Source organism: Durio zibethinus, chromosome 25 (genome assembly GCF_047325235.1).
Source record: "Durio zibethinus cultivar Kanyao isolate XHJ-2024 chromosome 25, ASM4732523v1, whole genome shotgun sequence".
NCBI lineage: Eukaryota > Viridiplantae > Streptophyta > Magnoliopsida > Malvales > Malvaceae > Durio > Durio zibethinus.
The window spans coordinates 892,022-914,961 of record NC_143186.1 but is presented as its reverse complement, the minus strand read 5'-3'; the positions used below and the strand labels follow the sequence as shown (position 1 = coordinate 914,961).

Sequence of the window (22,940 nt, the reverse complement as noted above, 5' to 3'; positions counted from 1 at the left end):
ATGCCATATTATTTCTGCCAAACAAAAAGGAAATGTCTCCACCATTTTTGTATTAAACAAAACACATGCAAACAAAATTAAATCTACCAAAAAGTTTACTAATTCAACACTTTTATTCATTGAGGATTTTATCAAACACATAGCTAACATAGAGGAATAACTAAAGATATAAGTAAACAAGTATAGAAAGATCAACATTTAGGCATCAAACATATGTAGAAGGTTCAACCAAGCATTGGGAGGGACTTGGCTGAATGCTCTTCATGGATATTCTCAAACACATATTCATTTATTTAGCTAGAACGTGCGTCAAACACCTAGAAACTATCATATAAAAGCATTTTCTCATAAAATGATTTTCATCAAACATGTAGTAAACTACTATAAGAGGAAACCATTAAAACATAAATACTAGCCAAACACATCATGCAAACTACTAAATTAATCAACAATCATGTAAATAACATATAGTATAACATTCAAATAATCCAAATTCATTATTCAAAGCAAGAAAAACATGAAAATAAAACCAAAAAAAGGTTCGACTATGGCATGAAGAAGGTTGGTCGAACCTTCTAAGGTTATATCAATAGTGGATTTTGTTATAGCTTGATCTTTATTGATTTAAAACACAACTACTAATTAGTTGGTTAAATTTTTAGATCAAGTTTGGAGTTATAGAGGCAAGCAACTATAGAGAAAGCTATTTTTTCTTGAAAAATATTATTAAAATCAAAACAAGAAGGAAACACGGCTAGAAAATGCATGGAAATGTATAAAGGACATGGTAAAAATATAACTCCCAAAACTTCCTAAAATTTTTTTTCTCCCTTTTCTTCTCCCATTCACACCACTTTCCTTGTGTACTTCACCTTCTTTTTTTTTCCTAACCCTAAATGATGACTATAAAGGCTATGTAAGTGTATGATAGCCTTTGATAAAAAAAAAATGCATCCAAAGGCCACTAGCTTTCGTCCAAGTTTATTTTTCAAGTAATCACCTATCAGCTTTAGATCAAAATCTTTGAAAGATCAATGATTCATAATGCACTCAGCACAAAACAAGACTTTTAGTATAGCTGGAACAATGTAAAAAGAACATTTTGCCTTTTTTAAAGTTTTCACCTTTTTATGAGATTTTCTTAGGAAACCATGATCCCTTCTTCATTTTTGTGATTTCAATGCACCGAAAATTATAAAATAATATGAAAATATGATTTAAATTTTTTTGTGAAAAATTGATCTTGGGAAGGTCAAATTACGAAAATACCTTTAAAGGACATTTTAGCAATTTCATACTTTTTGAAGTATTATCAAGGTTTTTAATGCATTAAAAGTCATAAAATAATTTCAAAACATAATCTAAAGGGTTTCATGAAAACCCCACCTCATGAAGATCAAATTACAAAAATAACCCTGAAAGATATTTTAGTGATTTCACAGCTTTTGAGGTGCGATCATGGTTTTTAATATATCAAAAATAATAAAATGATATCAAATTAAGATCTGGATCATTTTAGTAATTTCACACCACTTGAGGTACCGCAAGGTTTTTAATCCTCCAATATTCATTAAATAATGTTTAAACATGATCTAGAAGTTTTCAAGTAAAATTAAGTTCAAGAATGTCAAAATTATAAAAAAACCTTTGAAGGGCATTTTGATAATTTTACCTTTCTTAAAGTGTGATCAAAGTTTTTAGTGCATCGAAATCACAAATTTCAATGAAAAGCCTTGTTAATCCCATTAGTTGTGAATTTTGAAGAATGACCTGAGTTTGATCCAATTCAGCTGATTTTGATCGAGTTTGATCATATTTGACTTTGTTTAACCATATTTGACTTTAACGCATTTGGGTCAAATTGGTTCTAAATTCAAATTTGAAAACTTGTCAATATTAAAAAAAGATGTTGGATTTAAATTGGTGTGGATTTTAAAGGCCTGACAATTGGCTAAATTCTGCCCAAACAAAATTAAGTGTCTACAATGCCTTTTTTATTAATTCATAATTACACGTTAAATTTTAACATGCATATAATAATCTGAAATTAATCCCCTTAAAATTATTATAATGCCTTTTTAATTACTTGACAATTGATTTATATGCATCTAAGTTGACTGTGAGGCCCTTCTTTCAATGATTAACTGAAATTAGTATAATACCCCTTTAACATAATTATTAAAATATCTCTCTTACCATAATTGGCTAAAGATACAAAAATGTATTTGTAAAGATTATATTTTTATTATGTGTGGGACTCAATTATACCAAACTTTGTTTTTTACTTTTCCTTTTTACCATTTTTTATTTTTTGTTTTTAAATAAAAAAGTAATTAAGATTTTTTTTATTCTTTAAAACACATTTCAATGATGTATAGTTTACAATCCTATTTTCTTTTATTATCGCTTGTTTTTTTTGGTTTACTTTTCTTTGAAATTATTTAATAAATACTTTTAAAATTTATAAAATTATTATTATATGTTTTTTTTTTTTTTATTTTATATTTGAGACCTACTTATGTAAAACCTTTTTTACTTTTCCTTTTTTCACTTTTTTTGAATCTAAATTTTTTAAAATATTTAATAAAATCATTTTTAATTTTAATTTTTTTGTGAGGTCCATTTGACAGTAATTGTATGTCACATGTTTTTTTTTTCTTTTTTTGCCTTATAGTAATTAGCCAAAATTATTATAATGTCTCTTACCATAATTATGAAAATATCCCTAATATTATATTTGGCTAAAATTACTATGATATTCTCTACGTATAATTACAAAAAAATCTCTTTTCAATTGCTTCATATAATGCATCTCTTACCTAATTACGAAAATACCCCTAATTATAATTAGTTGAAATTACTATAATGCCCTCAAAGTATAATAGCAAAAATACCCTTTTAATTAATTTATAATTACGCATTAAATTTTAACATCTATAAAATAATATGAAAGTAATCTCCTTAGAAATGGTCATAATGCCTTTTTAATTACTTGATGATTGAATTACATGCATCCAAATTGACTACCATGCTCTTTTTTCTATGATTAACTAAAATTATTATAATGCCACACTTCACATAATTACTAAAATGCCCTTCATTCCATAATTGACCAAAGTTATTATAATATCCCTACAAATGCCCTCCTACTATCATTTGCTAAAATTATCACAATGCTACTCCTATCATAATTACAAAAATACCATTCATATTATAATTTGGCAAAAAATACTATAATATCATTTAACCATAATTATGAAGATGCTCTCTTATCATAATTATGAAAATAACCTTCATATTATAATTGATTAAAATTATTATAATACTTCCTAACCATAATTGCACAAAAAAGCCTTTTGGATTATTTCAAATTATGGCTTTTCAATCATAAGTACAAAAAAAAACGCCTTAATATTGTGATTGACCAAACATACTATAATACCTTCTAAGCATAATTATAAAAATACATTTTTTATTGTTTCATAATTACGCGTTAAATTTTAACATACAATAATATGAAATTAATCTCTTTAGAAATGATTATAATGCCCTTTTTAATTACTTGACAATTGATTTACATGTATCCAAATTGACTATGATTCCATTCTTTTAATAATTAACTAAAATTACTATAATGCTCCTATAACATAATTACTAAAATACCTCTCTTACTATAATAGGGCAAAGTTACTATGATGCCTCTACAATCATAATTACGAAAATACCATCATACCACCATTTGCCATAATTACAAAAATGCCTTCCCACCATCATTTGTGAAAATTACTATAATGCCCCTTCCATTATAATTACAAAAAAACCATCACATTAAATTTTGTTGAAATCATTAGAACACTCCTAACCATAATTATGAAAATGTAACGAAAATACTCCTTATATTATAATTGGCTAAAATTACTATAATACCGTCTAACCATAATTACAAAAAAATCCTTTTGATTGCTTCATATAATGCCTCTCTTACTATAATTATGAAAATATCCCTCATTATAATTTACTGAAATTATTATAATACCCTATAAGCATAATGATGAAAAAATAAATATTTTTTTAATTGCTTCATAATTACACATTAAATTTTAGCATTCATAAAATAATATGAAATTAATCCACTTAGAAATAATCATAATGCCCTTTTAATTACTTGATGATTGAATACATGCATCCAAATTAATTGTAATGCCATTTTTCTATGATTAACTAAAATTACTATAATACCCTTTTAACATATTTATTAAAATACATCCTTACCTTAATTTGTCAAAGTTAATATAATGCCCTAACAACCATAATTACGAAAATGCCAACCATTTTTTGTAAAAATTACAAAAATACCTTTTATACCATAATTAGGAAAATACCTCTCATATTATAATTTACCAAATTTACTATAATACTCTTTTACCATAATTATGAAAATGCCTTTTTTTATTACTTCATAATTAATTATTAAATTTTAACATCCATATAATTATATGAAAGTGATCCCTATAGAAATGATCACGATGCCCTTCTAATTGCTTGACAATTGAATGATATGCACCCAAATCGACCATGATGCCTTTTCTTTTATAATTAACTGAAATTATTATAATGCTTCCTCTTAATATACTTACTAAAATATCTCTTTTACCATAGTAGGCCAAAATTAATATATCTTATATTAACAAACTAATTATTTAATATCTTAATTTAAAAAAAATTAATATTTTTAACTTAATAGAAATGTTCATATGGCATCCTCTCTGAGCTTTTTTTTTTGTTTTTTTATTTCTTTGCTTTTTCCTTTTCATTTTTTTTTTCATTTTTTATCTTTTGACTTATTTTATTTTTTTAAATTAGATAACTTACATAGAAAAACAAAACAAATTAAATCAAAATAACCACATCTCATCATCATTTTTTGTTACCTTTTGCCTTTTTGTTTTTAGATTAAATGGATTTTGCAATAAAAATTAATTAAATATATATAACAAAATAAAAAATTTTTGGCCCATGACAACGCATAGGTATTTTGCTAATTAATTATTAATTTATCTAATTCTAGTTTAGTAAAAAAACCATTAATACTATTTAAGTTTTATAACTCAATAGTCTAATAAAGTTGCTAAATTACTTACAAATTATGAGAAGGATCAACTTACACAAAGAAAAAAAAATTACATATTCTTATACTTTTTCTAATAATTGGTTTTAACAAATCTAAAAAAATTAGATTAAATCATTTTTTATCCTTTTGATTTATCTCTTTCATCCCTTTGATCTATTAAAATTAATGGTTAAAAAAATGTAAAACTTTGTTTGTGTAAATTGATCTTGCTCCAACTATTTAAAGATTTTTACACTTATTTCATAAATAAAAACCTTTTGCACTTTCTTTTATTAAAATCATCATTATATATATATATATATATATTAAATTCAAATATTTTACAATAAATGTTAATTCTTTTTTACATAAATTCTAAACTCATATATCCTAATTTTGTTACATAAAATATAATAATTTTTATTGTCTAACATAATTATTTGGATTATTAATTTTTTTAATTTTTGTATTCATTTTATTTAAAACCATTATTTGTTAAAATTTAATGAAACCATTATTTTATTACATAAAATACAATAAATTTTTTTTTATGGATAATCTAATAATATATGAAGAAGATTATATATCATAAATAATGTGGAAGACTTACTTAATTTGGAAAAGTACAGTGGCAACAATTTTGTGGAAGTGTTACGAAATAAATGCTGACTTGATTCACTAGTTAGGGACAAAATCACATATTCGAAAATTTTCCATTATCCACAGAACAAGTCTTTAAACACTGAAGTATGAAATTCTTTAAAGAGTTCACGAGGAATGTCATATTTCTTTGCTTTGTTAATCTTTTTTTTTCCTCTCTTGTTCTCTATGTGACTCATCACATAGTCCCACATACGAATGAAACTTATCTCATTCTTGGTTTGGATGAACATGTTCATCCTTTTTAGTATGGTTGAATTCCAAGCTATATATTGAGAGAGGAAGAGAAAATTTCATCTTTCTCATCCCACACAGAAAATGGCTTAATGTTATTTTTCTTCATTCTTTTGCTATAACCAATTGCCATACTTAAAGGAAGTGGAAAAATGCGTTAAATGTTTGTCTTTATAGTTTTAATTAAGAAAACCAACAAACATTAATCGCCTTGGGCTGTTTCCTTTTCTTAGTTATTAATAGAGGAATTTATCCTCCCATTATGGGTAGATATTTTCTACAATTTCAATTGGATAATCAATTTCAATAAATTTTTGTTTGATTCCTTTATTTACAATAATGATGAATTCTTTTTGTACTATTTATTTTTTCACTTTAAAACTTTTTATTGAATTTGAAGAAAGTTGAGTCTTGTACTTTTTTAATTAAAATAAAATATTTTATTTGAGTTTTTTAACTAATTATTTAGTAATATGTCTTTTTTAGCATTACAATTACAATTTTTTCAATATGATTCATATGATCAATTTTTATGTAATGTGTAATGAATTTTTTTTAATAAATTTTAATATGCAATTATATTGCATTTTAAGACCTTGTTATTTTTTGTGTCTGTGTGTAATAACGAATAGATCCATGGACCTACCGCTAGAAATAGATTAAAGGGAGTCGCCACTAATAGTTTTTGTTTAGGCATGATTGGCCATCTGATCAAATCTATCTTACTTAAAGAGGAGTCCTAAAATTGACTTAGGTATCTTAAATAGTAGATTTTAGTCCACGAAACTAGATTTCAGATTCAGGAGTGCAATTACGCATGAGAAAGATTATAGCACTCTTACAATGCCCATCCAAATGATGGTACTAGCTTGATTTCAAATTATCCAAGCCTTAACGATATTTATAATTTACCAAAATATTTACAATTGAAAATTGATCTTAAGATTACTCCAACAGTTTGGTAGTAATTTAAGATAATTTTCTCACTTTAGGAGTATTCATGAAAACTAATGTCCCACTTTGAAAAGGCTTCGTCATCGGATTTATTAATGTATTTTACCTTAGAAAATAATTAGTAAAGTCTTCCAATAGTTTTGTAAGATTTATTTTTATGCAGATCTCCCAATAGTTTGGTGAGATTTTATTATAAAATATTTATAAAATTGTTATTTTTTGAGAAACTTCATTAAATCTTCTAATAGTTTGGTAAGATTTAACTTAAGATGCAATCCTCCAATAGTTTGGTAGGATAAAATATAAAATATTTTATTGATTACTTTATTTATGAAATTTTCCAATAGTTTGATAGAATCTATAAAATTTAAATTCATGCAAAATCCTCCAATAGTTTGGTAGGATTCATGAATTTATTTGAAAAAAATGAATTTTTTTTTTAGGTTGTTTTCCAGAAAATAAAAAAAAAAAATTTTACAAAAGTATTTAAAGAGTAATAAATTGCTTAATTCAAAATTAATAAAATAATAATGATAGATAAAATAAAAATGAAAATAAAAATAAAATAAGAAAAAAGCTAAAAGAATGAAAATTGTAAAATAAATAAATAAATAAAGAAATGAAAATAAAAAGAAAAAGAAAAACATGTGATTGGGTCGAGTTGCTCCACGAGTGTCGCGTAGATCCTAAACGGATTCATGCAAATCTTGGGCTGGCTAAGATGATGTCATTTGGTGCAGGTATAAAAGCCAAACTTCTCAACTTTTCTTCAAAAGCCTTTGGTCTCTTCTCTCTTTAACTTCCTTTTTTCTCTCGCCTCTCTCTAAAAATCTCAAAACAAACCACTGGAAACTAGGTTTGATCACTGGTTTTTGGAAAACTGATCGAAATTTGACCAAAAACTTCAAATCTCACCGAAAAATTCAATGAAAAATTTAAACATTCAAATAAAAAATTGAATTTTTTTTTTTAGATTTTTCATATTTTTTCAAAAATTCAACTCTAAACCTAGAAATTCAAACCTAGACCCAGAAATTTAAACCTACAACCCAAAAATTCAAACCACCCTTAATCGCCCGAAACGCTTAATTTATAGTTTGCCTTTCTCTGTGATTCTTTGTCCAATTTATAGTCTACCTTAGTGCTAATTTTAAGGCTCGAATAGAACCAATCCAAGTTTGAATCATGGGATTGGATTTTGTCCAACGTGATTTAGGCTTAGGTTTTGCCTGATTTGATTTTGAATTGAAAACCCCAATGTGATTTAGGCCTAGGTTCTGCTTCATTTGATTCTAAATTGAAAACCCTTTGGTTATTCAGATTTGATTTCCTTGTTTCAACACAGATTAATGAAAAAGGAAAGAAAATAATAATAATAATAATAATAATAATAATAATAATAATAATAATAATAATAACAGTTGACCCGGACACAGATAGGTGTCTATACTGTGTATTTTTGTTTTTACGTAAAACATGTAATTTGATTACAATTTTCATAAATAATACTTAGATTAAATTTTTATAGAGTAAAATCATTTAAATATAACTAATATAAACCAATTTGAAAGAATTTTATACTAACAATATTTTTATAATGAAAATAAATGCAATATCATTGGCATGGGTGAGTTTTCTTGGATTCAATTCCTCAAAAATAAGTCTTTTAAAACATATATAAATTTTAGTACACTTAGAAATTGCAAAAATGCATAATATATCTTATTACTTAGATTAATGAAATAGAGTGCGAGCACATAAGATTTTCACAACAATTTCTACCCTTATAAATTTTGATACTACTTAATTATAAAATTAACTATGCGGAACATGGATATAATAACATAGTATTTTAACAATTCCTCTTATTTAATAAAAACATTTTAAGTATCGATTTTTTATGTGAAAATAGAAAATTATGCATAACGAAGGTGCCAATGACTTGAACCTTAATTTGGTGTTCTAAAAATCTTTGCTCGAGAGACAATGGCAACTAAAATTTGAACTATACTAGGCAGCTATAGGGAAACAAAGTATTGCATCACACACATAGATTTTGAAAACATGGGTGAACCAAACTACGTGCTCGGAGTTAAGATGTTAAGGATTGTTCAAAAAGACTTCTTAGTTTAGCTCAAGAGACATATATGAAGAAGACTATCGAACGAAATTGTAAACCTAATGACACTTTGATTGCTAAAAGTGAAACCTTAATGAAATCTCGATACTAGAAGAACATAAATAGATGTATCACATTCCTTATTCAAGTGTTATTGGTAGCCTTATGCATTGCAGGAGGACTGATTTCATGTGATGCATCAAATCTACCGATAATATATAGTTGAATGGAACTAATAGCTGAGAAAATATACAAGTATAAAGGTGATTCTATTATTAAACTCACAATACGCCCTTAGGTTATCATAACAATTAAAGATTGAGTGCAATGCTTTACAATGTAATTTTGTTGTATGATTATCGTATCAATGTCAATTTGTGCAACCGTCCAAAAATGATTTTAAGCTTTTAAAATCATTTTGTTGACCTCCGAAATTATTTGTCATTTTAGGCGCCATTAGAATGCAAAATATGATATTTAAACTAAATTCAGGCTCGAACCTTGAACGTTAGTTTTGAGGTTTACGCTTTGGCTTCGTGTTAAATCATTTTAATATTAACAATATATTTTAATTAAGTTATAATTCTAAAATTTATAAAATATTAAAATATTTTAATTATAAACCTAACTAAAATAAATGTGTTGGGCTCAGGCTTGATTTTTAAAAGTGCCAACTAGTTCCACCTTGGGCTGGCGTTACCCTTTGGACATCTCTAATCAAAGTTAAGTGCCGAACTAATATCACATAAATGCTACCTTATGCCAGAGAAAAGCAGCCCTATTTATACCGAACGCATATATATATATATATATTGAGATACAAGTTTAGAAAATTAACATAAAGATGTGGACTATTTGTTATAATAATCCCATAAAAACGTCTGTTATAGACTTGTAATCTGATCCTTAATTTGACTGTTTATAGTTAACAATTAAGACCAACCGGATTATACCTCTCCCTGAAAAGGTTGTTTGATTAGTTTGTGCTTTCCTGAAAAGGTTCTTAGCTCACCTCTGTTTGTGATTGACAAAAATAAATAGATCTCCCATGTGACCTTTTTCCTATCTCCCAAACAACTAGAAAGGGAGAGACAGAGAGAGATTCCTCCAGCTAAAAAGAATAGAGCAATGATTGGTCTTTTTCTTGCATAGTAACCTTCCTTATCCACCACTCCAGCCCAGCTGAATTCCTGGGGATGAGAGGCATATGATCAACAATAATAAAGTTGAAGAAATAAGGGAAGCTTCCTAAGGTAACTAAACCCAACAAATCCCTTTGTATCAGCTTCCATGATTCTCTCCTATACAATAATAACATTATTTATCTGATAATATCAATCTCAATAGTCAATACTAATACTTTTTTTTCTCAAGAATAATTAATTTTTTTGAAAACAATTAATGCCAAGTGGCTCGGAAAGAGGTGTGTCATAGGCATCCCTCGTGGTCTAGTTACCAAAAAGTAGTGCCCCTCACAAGAGGTTGTATGGCAGACCCCAACCTTCCCATCCCATTCCATGTTCCGACCTCCGTCCCCACTTTCTCCCTTTTTATATAACCCCACCAATGCTTCCCCCCCTCTTCACCAATCCCTCCCCTCCCATTTTTTTTCTTTTTCCACCTTCTTTCATAGCCCATTTCTCATCATTCCACTTTCCTTTTTCATAACCCAATTCTCGTTACTATTCCTTTTTGCACCCTACCCATATTCTGTTAGCCAAAAATAAAGAAAAAAAAATGTGTAGCTCGAAGGCTAAAGTGACCACAGGTGTTGAAATAACGACACCTGCGGTGGCCAGGATCAATGGCCGTCCGGTCCTGCAGCCCACTTGCAATCATGTTCCTACCCTTGACCGGCGTAATTCGTTGAAAAAAATACCACCCTTGTCTCCTCCACCACTAGCGTTAACGCCACCAGCAACAAGTGCAACTGTTGGCAATGGTAGCAGGGCCAAGGTCTCGTTGACACCGCCTTTATCCCCAAACTCAAAGTCCCCCCGGCCATCGGCTAATAAGCGAGGGAGTGATCCCAATGCATTGAACTCAAGTTCTGAAAAGGTTGTCATTCCTAGAAACACCACAAAAACCTTGGAGAGGAAAAAATCAAAAAGTTTCAAAGAGTGTATGGGGAATGGATTATCTTCTTGTATCGAGCCATCATTGAGTTATTCTTCTTCTTTGATCGTCGAGGCACCAGGAAGTATTGCTGCTGTCAGGAGGGAACAGATGGCACTTCAACAAGCACAAAGAAAGATGAAAATTGCCCACTATGGGAGGTCCAAGTCAGCCAAATTTGAATCCAAGGTCGTTCCTCTTGATACTTCAACCGCTATGGCTAAGTCTGGTGAGGAAGAGAAGAGGTGCAGTTTTATCACGCCTAACTCAGGTATTAATTGTCGTCTACTTAAATTGCGTTGTGTTATTGATTCATGTGATGTGTTTAATGGTAATTCTGATTTTAACTTTTACTTTTAAACTTCATAGGAAAAAATGGTTTTAACATCCTTAATTATGTTCTTTTTTTTTTTTAACCATGTTTAGATCCTATCTATGTGGCTTACCATGATGAAGAATGGGGAGTTCCAGTCCATGATGACAGGTAAAATCTCTTTCTCATTCCCTTCCGTCCTTCCTTTTCGATCTCTTGAATGTCACTAATTCTAAATTTCATACAGCATGCTCTTCGAGTTGTTGGTTCTAAGTGGTGCTCAAGTTGGCTCGGATTGGTCTTCAATCTTGAACAAACGTCAAGATTTCAGGTCACTACATGTGTTTCACTCGTCCCTAGCTCATTACCAGAAAGTATAAAAACTAACAAAATCTTCTTTTCCTCTTAACAATTGGCAGGGACGCATTTTCAGGGTTTGATGCAGAAACTGTAGCCAACTTCACTGAAAAACAAATGACCACAGTTAGCTCAGAATATGGTATTGACATAAGCAGAGTTCGAGGTGTTGTGGACAACTCCAACCGTATTCTTGAGGTAATTACTCCAACCATCAATTTTTATCACTCTTTTCAATCCTTTTTTATGGCGTCGTTGCTCCCAGTTAACGTACTTTTGGATATGCATATGCCTAGGTTAAAGTTAAAACAACTTTCTTCTTTTGGATTTTGGCTGTGAAATATACTCATTTGCAACTACAAATGTGAGATTGACAGACTTGATTGTCAAACAGCTTATCCTTTGGTGAAAAGTTTATGGGAGCTGTTGTTATCTTCAACTGATGACCCACATTTGGCTGTTAATCACCATGGGAACCCATAAGAATACTCTGTCCCAAATTAAAAGTAGTGAGGGACCCATGATTACTTAGACGCATGTTGATCACCAATCACCTCACATGCGATTTGAATATGAAAAGAACGAAAAATCCTATTGTTTATTATTATTATTATTATTATTATTATCATTATTTTTTTTTTATAAATAGAAAAAGTGGCATTTCTTAATATTACTTCTTTGTTATATGATAGGTTAAGGGGGAGTTTGGCTCATTTGATAAATATCTATGGGGATTTGTGAATCACAAGCCAATCTCGACGCAATACAAATTTGGTCACAAGATACCAGTTAAGACATCAAAGTCAGAGAGCATAAGCAAGGACATGGTGAGAAGGGGGTTTAGGTTTGTTGGACCAACCGTCGTCCATTCCTTCATGCAAGCCGTTGGTCTAACCAATGACCACCTCATCACATGCCACAGGCACCTCCCTTGTACCTTGTTAGGCGCCCGGAGACAGGTAGAGTCACCGGCTGATCTATAGATGAATTGACATTATTTCAAGGATCAGAAAATAATGGGACCAGATAAAAGTATGCCAAATGCATATACGTAACTAAATCCAATTTCTAACTAATTAAAAGTTTTTTTTTCTGCTCTTCTGTGCGATTGTGTACGATAATAGATTATAGATATAGATACAATTATGGGGAAATCGCAAAAGGTTTTGTGACTTGTGACTGATTTGTTTGTTTGAAATGCGAGTGATTGTGGTGAAATAGTTGCTTAAGAAAAAAAAAATGATGGGAATTAGGTGGTGTGGTGGGGTTGGAGGTGAGGAGGGGCAGAGAGCATGTGCAACTGCAAATGCAAATGCAAATGCAAATGGGGGGCAGTGGCATGTGTGGCTTGTCAGTTACTTTTGAATACATGTGATGTTGGCATTATTTGGATCTGCCTTTTCCTTTTGAACAGGCTGTGTGGTGGTGGGACATTTCTTTAGGACCACCTTCCATCTCTTTCCCTTTTCATTTGGGGTTTGAGTTGTAATTCAGTTTACTCTTTCTTTTTTTTTTTTTTGGTCTTTGGGGGAATATTAATACCCCAAATGCATGTTGGATTTGGTGTGGCTTTTCCATTATGTGAGTGATGTTTGATACATTTTTCATGTGATTTTGCACTATTTGCTAAGTAAATACAGTTTTTAACATGTTAAACTTGACAAGATAAGTACCTTCTCCATGTGCTTTTCATAGCTCTCTCTCTATCTCTCTATTTATTATATATATATATATATATATATATATAAATATTCTTCAAGTCAATGATTAGACCATGTCATGAGTTAACCAGCTTACAATTCACTTTCAACATAATGGTGACGCTACAGTTGTAGCAAATCATTAGGCAAACCAGAAACCCAGCCAACAGGGCAACATCTCTGTCGAGTTCTCCTGCCAACCCAATCAGCGACACAATTGGCCTCTCTCCGAACATGACACATAGAGATAAACTGCAATCCCGTTGTCATTAACAGAAGCTTTTCTTCGATATCCATAAGTTTCCCACCATCCAATCATCCTACCAGACTTCAGCCTCTGAATAATCTCTTCATTATCATATTCAAACACGACTTTTAACCAAAAAATACGAAGTTTAAACAATAAGGATATATATTCATAAAAATTAATATTAAAAGACAATTGATGACGCATCTTAATTTAAAAAAGAAAAAAAAAACTTTTCCATTCTTTCTCACTAATAAAAATGATTTTCATTTGCAATTAATGAGATAGACTCATAATTAGAGGGATACCACAAATTCTATTAGCATATAATAAAATTAGTGGTCTAATTTTGTAAATTCCATTGCAAAGAATAATTTTGTAAATTAAAAGAAGTGATATAATTTGAGGGATGCATACTCGTAATATTTTAATAGAAAAAAAAGGTTTAAAGTATTTAATTTCTATTCATTTCTGTACTTTTTTTTAAGCTTGATATTCATTTTTTCTTCTTGAACTTGTTTTGGTTAGGAGCCTTTTTTTTTTATTCAAGTGATTTTTCTTTTTGTACAACAACAATACAAATTAAATTATATATTTCATAACTCTATGGTTGGTTGTATGAAAGAAAAAATTATATTAGGTCGTAATTTTAAATTTTCTTATGCTACTCATTTATATTACCAATAATCTTTTTATCTACTTCCTTAATCCTTATATTATTTTTTATTGTTTATATACCTCAAGAAATTTTGGTCTATCCTAAATTTAGAAGTTCATTTCTCCTAACTGATCCATAGGTAAGCCTATATTTCACATGTTGAAACCATCTCAAACAATCCTTTATCATTTTTTTTTTTAATTTGGACTACCCGTAATTTTTTTTAAATCTCTTCATTTCTAATATTACCACACAGCTATGCTCATTTTCTTCTCATGTTATTTTTTAAAGGTCCAACCTCATTCCTATATAATAAGGTGGGCCTTACAACCATTTTATACAATTTTACCTTTAACTTTAAAGGCATGTTGCGATCACACAACATATCTGATGCACTTTACCACCTCACCCATCGTGCTTGATTCTTATTATCTACTTCCCTTTCTATCTTAGTATCGCTCTAAATAATTGATTTCAAATATCGAAAATGATTACTCTTTGGTACTACATTACCATCCAACTTAATCATATTAGCACTCGCTTCTTTATTACTACTAAACTTGGTTTTCATATATTCAATTTTAGATCTACTCAAACTAAAGCCTTGAGATTCTAATATATGCCTCCATAATTCTAATTTCACAATAATCTTATCATAGTTTTAGCAACTAAGACTATGTCATTTGTAAATATTGTACATCATGGCGTTTTATCTTGGAAATGTCTAGTGAGCTCATCTATAATTAATGCTAAAAAAAAAAAGAAAGGATTTAGTGCTGAGTCTTGATGCAATTCTATTGTAATGGGAAAGCTATTAGTCAAGCCCTCAAACGTCCTTATGTTTGTTACAACTCCTTCATACATATCTTTAAATATGTTAATGTACTTTAAAGGAACTCTTTTTTTCATTAAGACCGACCCATGCACTTATCAGGGAACTTTATCGTATACTTTCAACAAGTCAATAAATACCATATGTAGATCTTTCTTTCTCACTCAGATAACCCTCAAACAAAAGCTTCAATAGGTGAATTGCCTCCATTGTAAAGCGTCTTGACATAAATCTTAATTGGTTTTAAAAAATAATAACCTCATGTAGTAACCTACATTCAATTACTCTCTCCTAAAGTTTTATTGTAAACTTGGAAAATTATTCAGATTCAAGTGATTCTGTTACAATATGGTCAATCAAGGTCTTGTTAAGGAACCAATTTTTTCATTTTGGTTTAACGGCAATCCTGAGATTAATGTAGGTGGAGAAGTAGTTTTTGACAAAATGGGTCCAAAACATTACAAGATGGATCACACTTTGTTACTGTAACAAGGAAAGGACACTGGTAGTTTGATATGGGTGACGTCTTGATTGGTAACCTAACAACTGGATTTTGTACCAAAGGCTGCGATGCTATTTCTAATTTAAGGACTTCTTTGTTGACTAGTCCTACAGTTATTTTTGTTCATGTCAATCATGCTATTGGAGTATCAGGGGTTGTACGTCAAGAATGCACAATTGTAGTTCACAAAATGGAGAAACTATAGTTGATATGCTATTAAGAAAGGATCTTCCACTGAAAATTTGCTCATAAATAGGTTTATGCACCATTGATGGAACTTAAGGTGCAAGTAAGGGGATTGAAAGCGTTGTGAATGAATTTCCTCTCCAATTCAACTAAGCACTCCCAAATTAAGTCTTATAAAATGCAATTCTAATTTTGTTTGCTTGTAGAAGATTTTGATTTCACTTTTTAAACATCAAGAGAGTGTTTAACCATAGTCAAACTAGTAAGGTTAACATGAGCATTAGCACCAAGGGGCTTATCCATTTGACCATAGACGAGCACACTTGTTGTCAGCTTGCTTATAAGCTAGGTTAATGATACCACTCTCAATCCTTTCTCTATACAAGTCAATACCCTTTGTAGTACTTTTTCCAACAAAGGCAAACATTGACAAACCACCATGAGCTTTAACAACATTTTCTTCAGCAATCTCATGAGAAAAAATAATTCCAAATTACTAGAAGATTATGACAAGTTTGGCATATGGCCACCCTAATACAATATGTTTATATTATTATGACCATCAATAATCTCTCTCCTAAATGCTTATAGAGTATCTCTGTTCCTCCCACTAATGATAACAAATCTCTCTTCCACATTTGCTCTCACCTGTGTGAACTCAGAAGTTAGCCGTCTTGTAAGAAAACCTTCATAACAACACCAATATCCAACCTTTATAAAGCTTTTAGCTCTAAATAATTAGATTTCTCATTTCCACAACCACACCTATACCACCAATAATGAGAATATCTATGAGAGGTATAGGTAGTACTTGTGAAGCCCAAAGAAGTTTAAATCTCCAAGGATCAAGGTCTTTTAGGATTGAAATAGGATGCGCTAAAGCTTTTGTAGATTTAAGGGTCATATCCCTAGCAAATGTGAAAAAACTTTTTACCTTCAATTGGAACAACTTGAATGTCTCATAGTCAAGATCTTTATAGTGCCAATTATCAGAATGGTAATCAAGACAATTTAATTGAAAATTTAAACATACGTATCAGAACTGTCTACCACTGAATGCATTCCAAAATGTTAAAACTTTGTGAATGTGAACTTTTGAGCCTTTATGCAGTCCCAAAGTACCTTCTATTTCCCAACTTTTTTTGTGGTCCACCGTCTCATAAGAACACAATGACATGTTGCAAGTTCCTCGTAAAGGTTTCAAAGTAATCTTTATCCGTGATATGAATCATTACGACCAAATCAACCCCCTACTGTCAAATACTTGACGGATAGTAATGAGATCTAGTATTTTTTATGCTTTCTCCTTCATTGGTTTAAATAATTCCAATGTTTTACTGACAAAGCCTACATAGCTACATGCCAATAAAAGACCCAAAAAGCTAATAGAATTTGGGTGATTTTGAGATTCCAGCCTAACATCAAAATTCTTTAGAGCTTCATATGCTAGCCCATAATGTGAAAATTTCATGATCATTGAATTCCAGGAAACTGCATCTCGAGAGTCCATAGTTGAGAATATGCTATATGCAATAATGCAACATCTATTAACCCACATTTTATAAACATGGAGGTAAGGGAGTTGTCAAGAATCAAATGAAAATTATATCTTGTTTTCACAAGCACACAATATAGTTGTCTCTCTTTATCAATATTTGGTGTTGCTCCAACAGCTCCAAAAAGAACAAATATATAGCTTTCAAAGGATAAACACCTTGCGCCTGCACTTCAAAACATAAATAGGTAGCTTCTATAAAATGTTTATTTTGGACACAACCTGAAATCATTGCAGTCTATGCAACTGCATCCCTTTTTTGTCACGTAACAATAAATAGATGACAGGCCCTTTATTCTTGTTCCATGCATAAATAACCATCAATCATCGAAGTTCATGACATCTTATCTTTGATAGGTTTAAAATACCAAACACATATTGAAATATAACCATTAATCATAAATTACAATATTGAAATGCACAATTATTCAAGTTCTTGTTTAATATATGACATGCAAAATTCATGATACCAATTGCTGGATGCATCTCAATGAGGGCCCTAAATAACCTGCCATCATAATCATCACAATCGAAACCAGCAATAATTACTTGAGCAATTACTAGCTTGAAAGGAGAAGGAAATCCTATATCCACATAATCAGTAGCAAGAGATACAAAAGTTTCACTCTCAAGTCATATTTCACAGTTACCATTCATTTCTAGTAAAAGCAATAGGGCTTCTTCATGGAAACCATTCCAAGAAAACCCTCCAATCATTTCACCAGTTTTGAAATAACCTATTTTCCTACCAGTCCAAGTAATCACATTCCTATCCTTTTCTAAATACCAATTCTTAATCAGCCAACCAATCATTGAATTCCATGATAAAACATTCTTTTTAGGTATGCCGTTGAACAAACTCTTTTTCTCATAAAATCTACCACTTTCCAAAAACCCACATAACATCCAAGTCTACACAAAGACTGTTTTGCCAATCGAAACAAACACTGCAACAACACTATGATTCCTCCTTCCCATTACCAAAAGCCTAAACCTGTAAAGATCGTGAACCAAAATCAGCATATTTTCAATCAAAATAAACAAATTGTGTGAGATTTTACTTACCTCCTTCCAATTCCACCACTTAGCTTTACCCCCAAAATAATTAACGGCTTATTCAAGATAATTGCAATGTAACAATAATTAATCAACCCATTTTGAGACTAATTATACAAAAAAAAATTAAGTTAAACAAGGGTTAACTCAACTAATTAATAGTAACAGCTTAAGCTACTTTCACTAAAATAGCTATATCTCAAGATATCAAACTCATAATTAAGATCTTTTTAATTTGTTAGAAACTAGACTCGATACACTTTCTAACCATATATGGCCCATCTTGTGATTCCTTGAAGTTTAATTTAATGATTTTTGCAATCCACATTATATGCTGCTATCAGATAACATGTATACCTTCTAATAAAAATTACACATTTATTCATAGGAAACTTCAAATTTAATTCCACTTATTTTCTTAAAAAGTAGACTCAATAAGCTTTCTAAATGTATATGGCTTAATCTGTAATTCCTCGTATCAAAATTAAGAGAAGTTTCATAATTCCTCCCTATTGCTATTTCTAGGTGACTTGCACGTCCTCAGGTAAAATTAAATTACTCTTCATAGAAAACTCATAATTGACTTCCGTTTATTTCATTAGAGTAAATTCAGCAAGCTTGCTAACGGTATATAATAATCATAGCAATATTTTATCTCTTAATATAGAATATTATCTTAATCCATCACTGCAAACACCAGGGTTTATACGAAATATAAATCTTCTTTTCTAACCCCATCAAATTTCTATTTCCTATTTTTACAACAATAAAATCACATTACTAAACTTTCTCAACACTTTGTTAAACCCTAATTAAAGACAAAACTATTTGCCCAAACTAATCTTGAAGAGGGATAATGGATTTTTTAAAATTTTAGGGTTTGTCGATTACAAATTACACCTCAATACTTAACAATCAACATTATTTCTCCAAAATTGAAGGAAATTATTTACTCTCCTCTAACAGACAATTTTCTTCATAGATTTTGTTCTTACCCTTCACTTGAAATCCTTCATTGTCTTTTCTATATAAGAAAGGAAAAAGAAATAAGCCTTTATTTTTCTTTCAATTAGTTGTCAACCGAAAACAATAATATAAGTTAACCCTACTAAAAATTTAGTTATTTACTAATAAGTCCTTTTCCTTTCTAACTTTTGTTAAAAACCCCCTTTAGTTATAAAATACTTAAAATATTCTTTTTTTTTCATCGAAATTACATCTAATAACCATTTTGCTATTTAATTTATCAACATTATACACATTAAATACTTTAGATACTGTCGTAACGATTTTGTGTTCGTCCGACGAATTTGGAAACAAAATAAAAAATAAAAAAGTCACCACCAATCTTTTTTGGCTAGGTGCGATTGGCCACCTATTAAAACATATCCTTTTAATGAAATCTTAAAATTAATTAAAAGGATAATTTTAGGGTCTGCGCAATAGTCTAGGTTCGAGAGTCGGTTACGTATGAGAAAGGATTAGCATCCCCATAATGCCCATTTAAAAATGGTACCACTTAACTAAGTATTATCCTTTGATTTTGATAAAAAAAATAGTATTATTTTCGATGTTTGAAAAATAAATTTTTTTCATTTTTTCATTTATTGGAATTTTTTAAATTTTATTTTATTCATTGTTTCATTTTTTATTCAAATTTTATTCGAGAAAAATAAATTACAACCTTGTTATTGAAATAATTCTTAAAATTTTCAATATGTTGGTAACATTAGAAGAACTCTTTCTCACCTAGAGATTTCTTAGGCATCGCTTCTTAGAATACTTTAGAATCTCATCATCGGAGGCTCAAATTTACTTTTTGTAAAGAATTATGTCATGCATGCAATACAAATACTAACATGTTGATGCATAAATTTTATTTTTTATTATTTAAAAATTTTATTAATTCTTATTAATTTTTTTATTTAAAACTTTGAAGAAAATTTTTATTATATTGAAGATTTTCTATGAATATTCCAATACACTAGTAATATATAAAAAAAATCTTCTTACCTACGGATTTCTTAAAGCATCTCTACTCAGAATACTTTTAGAATCCTATCATCGGATAATATTTTCTTTTTCTTCATTTTTATTTCTCCCTTTATCACTTTGTTTTTTTATAAATTAGTTAATTTTATTTTTTATTAATATAAAAATAAAATTTTTATTGTGTTGAAAACTTTTTATAAATATTCTAATATACTGGTAGTATTTAAAAAAAAACTTCTCACCAGAGATTTCGTAGGTATTACTACTCAAAATACCTTTGAATCTCATTGTTATATAAAAATTTTTCTTTTCACATTTTTTTATTAATTTATATTATTTTTATTTAATTATAACTTTTTTACCAATTATTTTATAAGGTTTATTCAAAATTATCAAAAAATTTTATTATATATTTTTATTAATTATTATTATAAAATAATAAAAATTTATTTTGGTAAATTAAACATTTTTACATGCATAAAATATTAATAATAAAATTTAAAATCACAAAAATAATATTTTTTAAAAAATCCAAAAAAAATTTTTTTTACCTAAACCGAACTGGTCAACGATCCGATTAACACGCGATCTAGTCCGACGATTCGATCTGGTGTCAGTGATTCAATCTGGGTCAGCTCAGCTGGACCGATCAGAGGGTTAGGGAGAAACAGATCTCAGGTCAACTGCACGAACCCCGGATCGAGTCATGGGTTAACGCGTGAATCCTCAGGGCTTAAAATGACGTCGTTTTGATCTTTTATTGAAACATCGTCATTTTGGTTTTGGCCATTTATATAAAAGGCCTCAATTTTTTTCAGTCATTCTCTCATCTCTCAGAAAAAAAAAAAAAACCTCTCCTCTCTCCCTTTTCAGACAAAACCCAATGGGGCGGCCGGTCATTGTCACCGTAGTTGGTCACCAATGATCAAAAGATCTTAAAAAAAATCAAAATGCTCCCCTCAACCCCTTAAACACAGATCTAGCCTTTGTTTCACCTGAAAGTATCCTAAACGATGTAGATCTGACTTGAAAGTTTTAGCCATAATTTTGTTTTTTGTGTTTGTGTGTTGTTTTTTTTTTTGTGCTAGCGCTGGGTTCCCTTACCTTGGGGACTGTGGTTTTTTATTTTTTTGACAGAAAGATTTTTTTTTTCTGGCAAAATTTTTCTTTTTTTTCTTTTGCAGAGTTTCTGGGTTTTTAATCAATTATCCTATTTCTTTTTGCAGGTAGTAAGCTCTATTTATAGAGCTTTTTGGGATTCAAATCTCAGATTGTCAATAGGTGTGGTAGAATTTTGGTGGCTGAGATTCATGATACCAAGTTAGGCAGGGTGTCAGGCGATTACTGGTGGTGGCAGTGGCTATGATTTTAGACTTTAGGGAGAGTGCGTTTAATGCACTCAGATTTCTGTAGAGCTAAACCGAAAAAAAAAAAAAAGAAAGAAAGAAAAAGAGAAAAAATATGTAATAATAATAATAACAATAATAATAATATAAAATGGTGTTTACAGTTGCCCTTCTTTACCTATTTTTGAGAATTAGGAATAAGGCAAAGACAAACAAACAACCATTTTGTTCGGAAAGAAGAAACATTGGGCATAAAATCTTTTTTTTTTAAGGCTCCAAAAGTTTAACAACATTTTTAAAAATTTAAAAAGCTTTTCTGAGCAAAGGCTCAATAACGTTTGAAAATTTAAAGTGGCTCCTCTAAGTAGAGGCTCAATGACTTTTAAAAATTTAAAATGGCTCCTCTAAGAAGAGGCTCAATAACTTTTAAAAATTTAAAAAGGCTCTTCTAAGCAGAGTCTCAACAACTTTAAAAATCTATCTTGAAAAAGCTCTTCTAAGCAGAGGCTCAATAACTTTAAAAATTCATCTTGAAAAAGCTTATCTCAACAGAGGTTCAACAACTTTAAAAAATCTCATCTTGAAAAAGCTCTTCTAAGCAGAGGTTCAATAACTTTAAAAATCCATCTTGAAAAAGCTCCTCTCAACAGATGCTCAACAACTTTTAAAAATCTCATCTTGAAAAAGCTCCTATCAGCAGATGCTCAACAACTTTAAAAAATCATCTTGAAAAAGCTCCTGTAAGCAGAGGCTCAACAACTTTAAAAATCTTATATGAAAAAGGCTCTTGTAAGCAGAGGCTCAACAACTTTAAAAATCTCATCTGTTCTTGAAACCAAGTACTCATCTTTGAACAAGTAAATTTTTCTTTTTTGAAATTTTTTGTTTGATCATTATCTTCATCTGAATATCAAAATCTTATTTTGCATTAAGAAATGAAAAGTCTCTATCTTTATTATAATTGCTCATGGATACATGTACTGAGTGCTCTAAATGTAATACAT

General features: G+C 29.7%; 1 protein-coding gene and 1 pseudogene across 1 annotated transcript; one reads left to right on the top strand and one right to left on the bottom strand.

Annotated features, from left to right (window-relative positions):
• The first annotated feature begins 10,661 nt into the window (after positions 1 to 10,661).
• Positions 10,662 to 13,462, top strand: LOC111276659 (uncharacterized). Its single transcript, XM_022862413.2, has 5 exons — positions 10,662 to 11,463; positions 11,619 to 11,676; positions 11,753 to 11,836; positions 11,925 to 12,060; positions 12,555 to 13,462. Exons 1-5 carry the CDS (start codon positions 10,815 to 10,817, stop codon positions 12,843 to 12,845), a joined length of 1,218 nt encoding a protein of 405 aa, XP_022718148.2. The 5' UTR covers positions 10,662 to 10,814; the 3' UTR covers positions 12,846 to 13,462.
• A 3,761-nt stretch (positions 13,463 to 17,223) lies between these two features.
• LOC111276399 (pentatricopeptide repeat-containing protein At1g32415, mitochondrial-like) lies at positions 17,224 to 18,483 on the bottom strand (annotated as a pseudogene).
• Positions 18,484 to 22,940: the final 4,457 nt, after the last annotated feature.

Coding starts and splice junctions, on each gene's coding strand:
- LOC111276659 (XM_022862413.2), top strand. CDS start 10,815: ATGTGTAGCTCGAAGGCTAAAGTGACCACAGGTGTTGAAATAACGACA. Junction 11,677..11,752: donor GTTCCAGTCCATGATGACAG/GTAAAATCTCTT, acceptor AATTTCATACAG/CATGCTCTTCGAGTTGTTGG. Junction 11,837..11,924: donor AACAAACGTCAAGATTTCAG/GTCACTACATGT, acceptor AACAATTGGCAG/GGACGCATTTTCAGGGTTTG.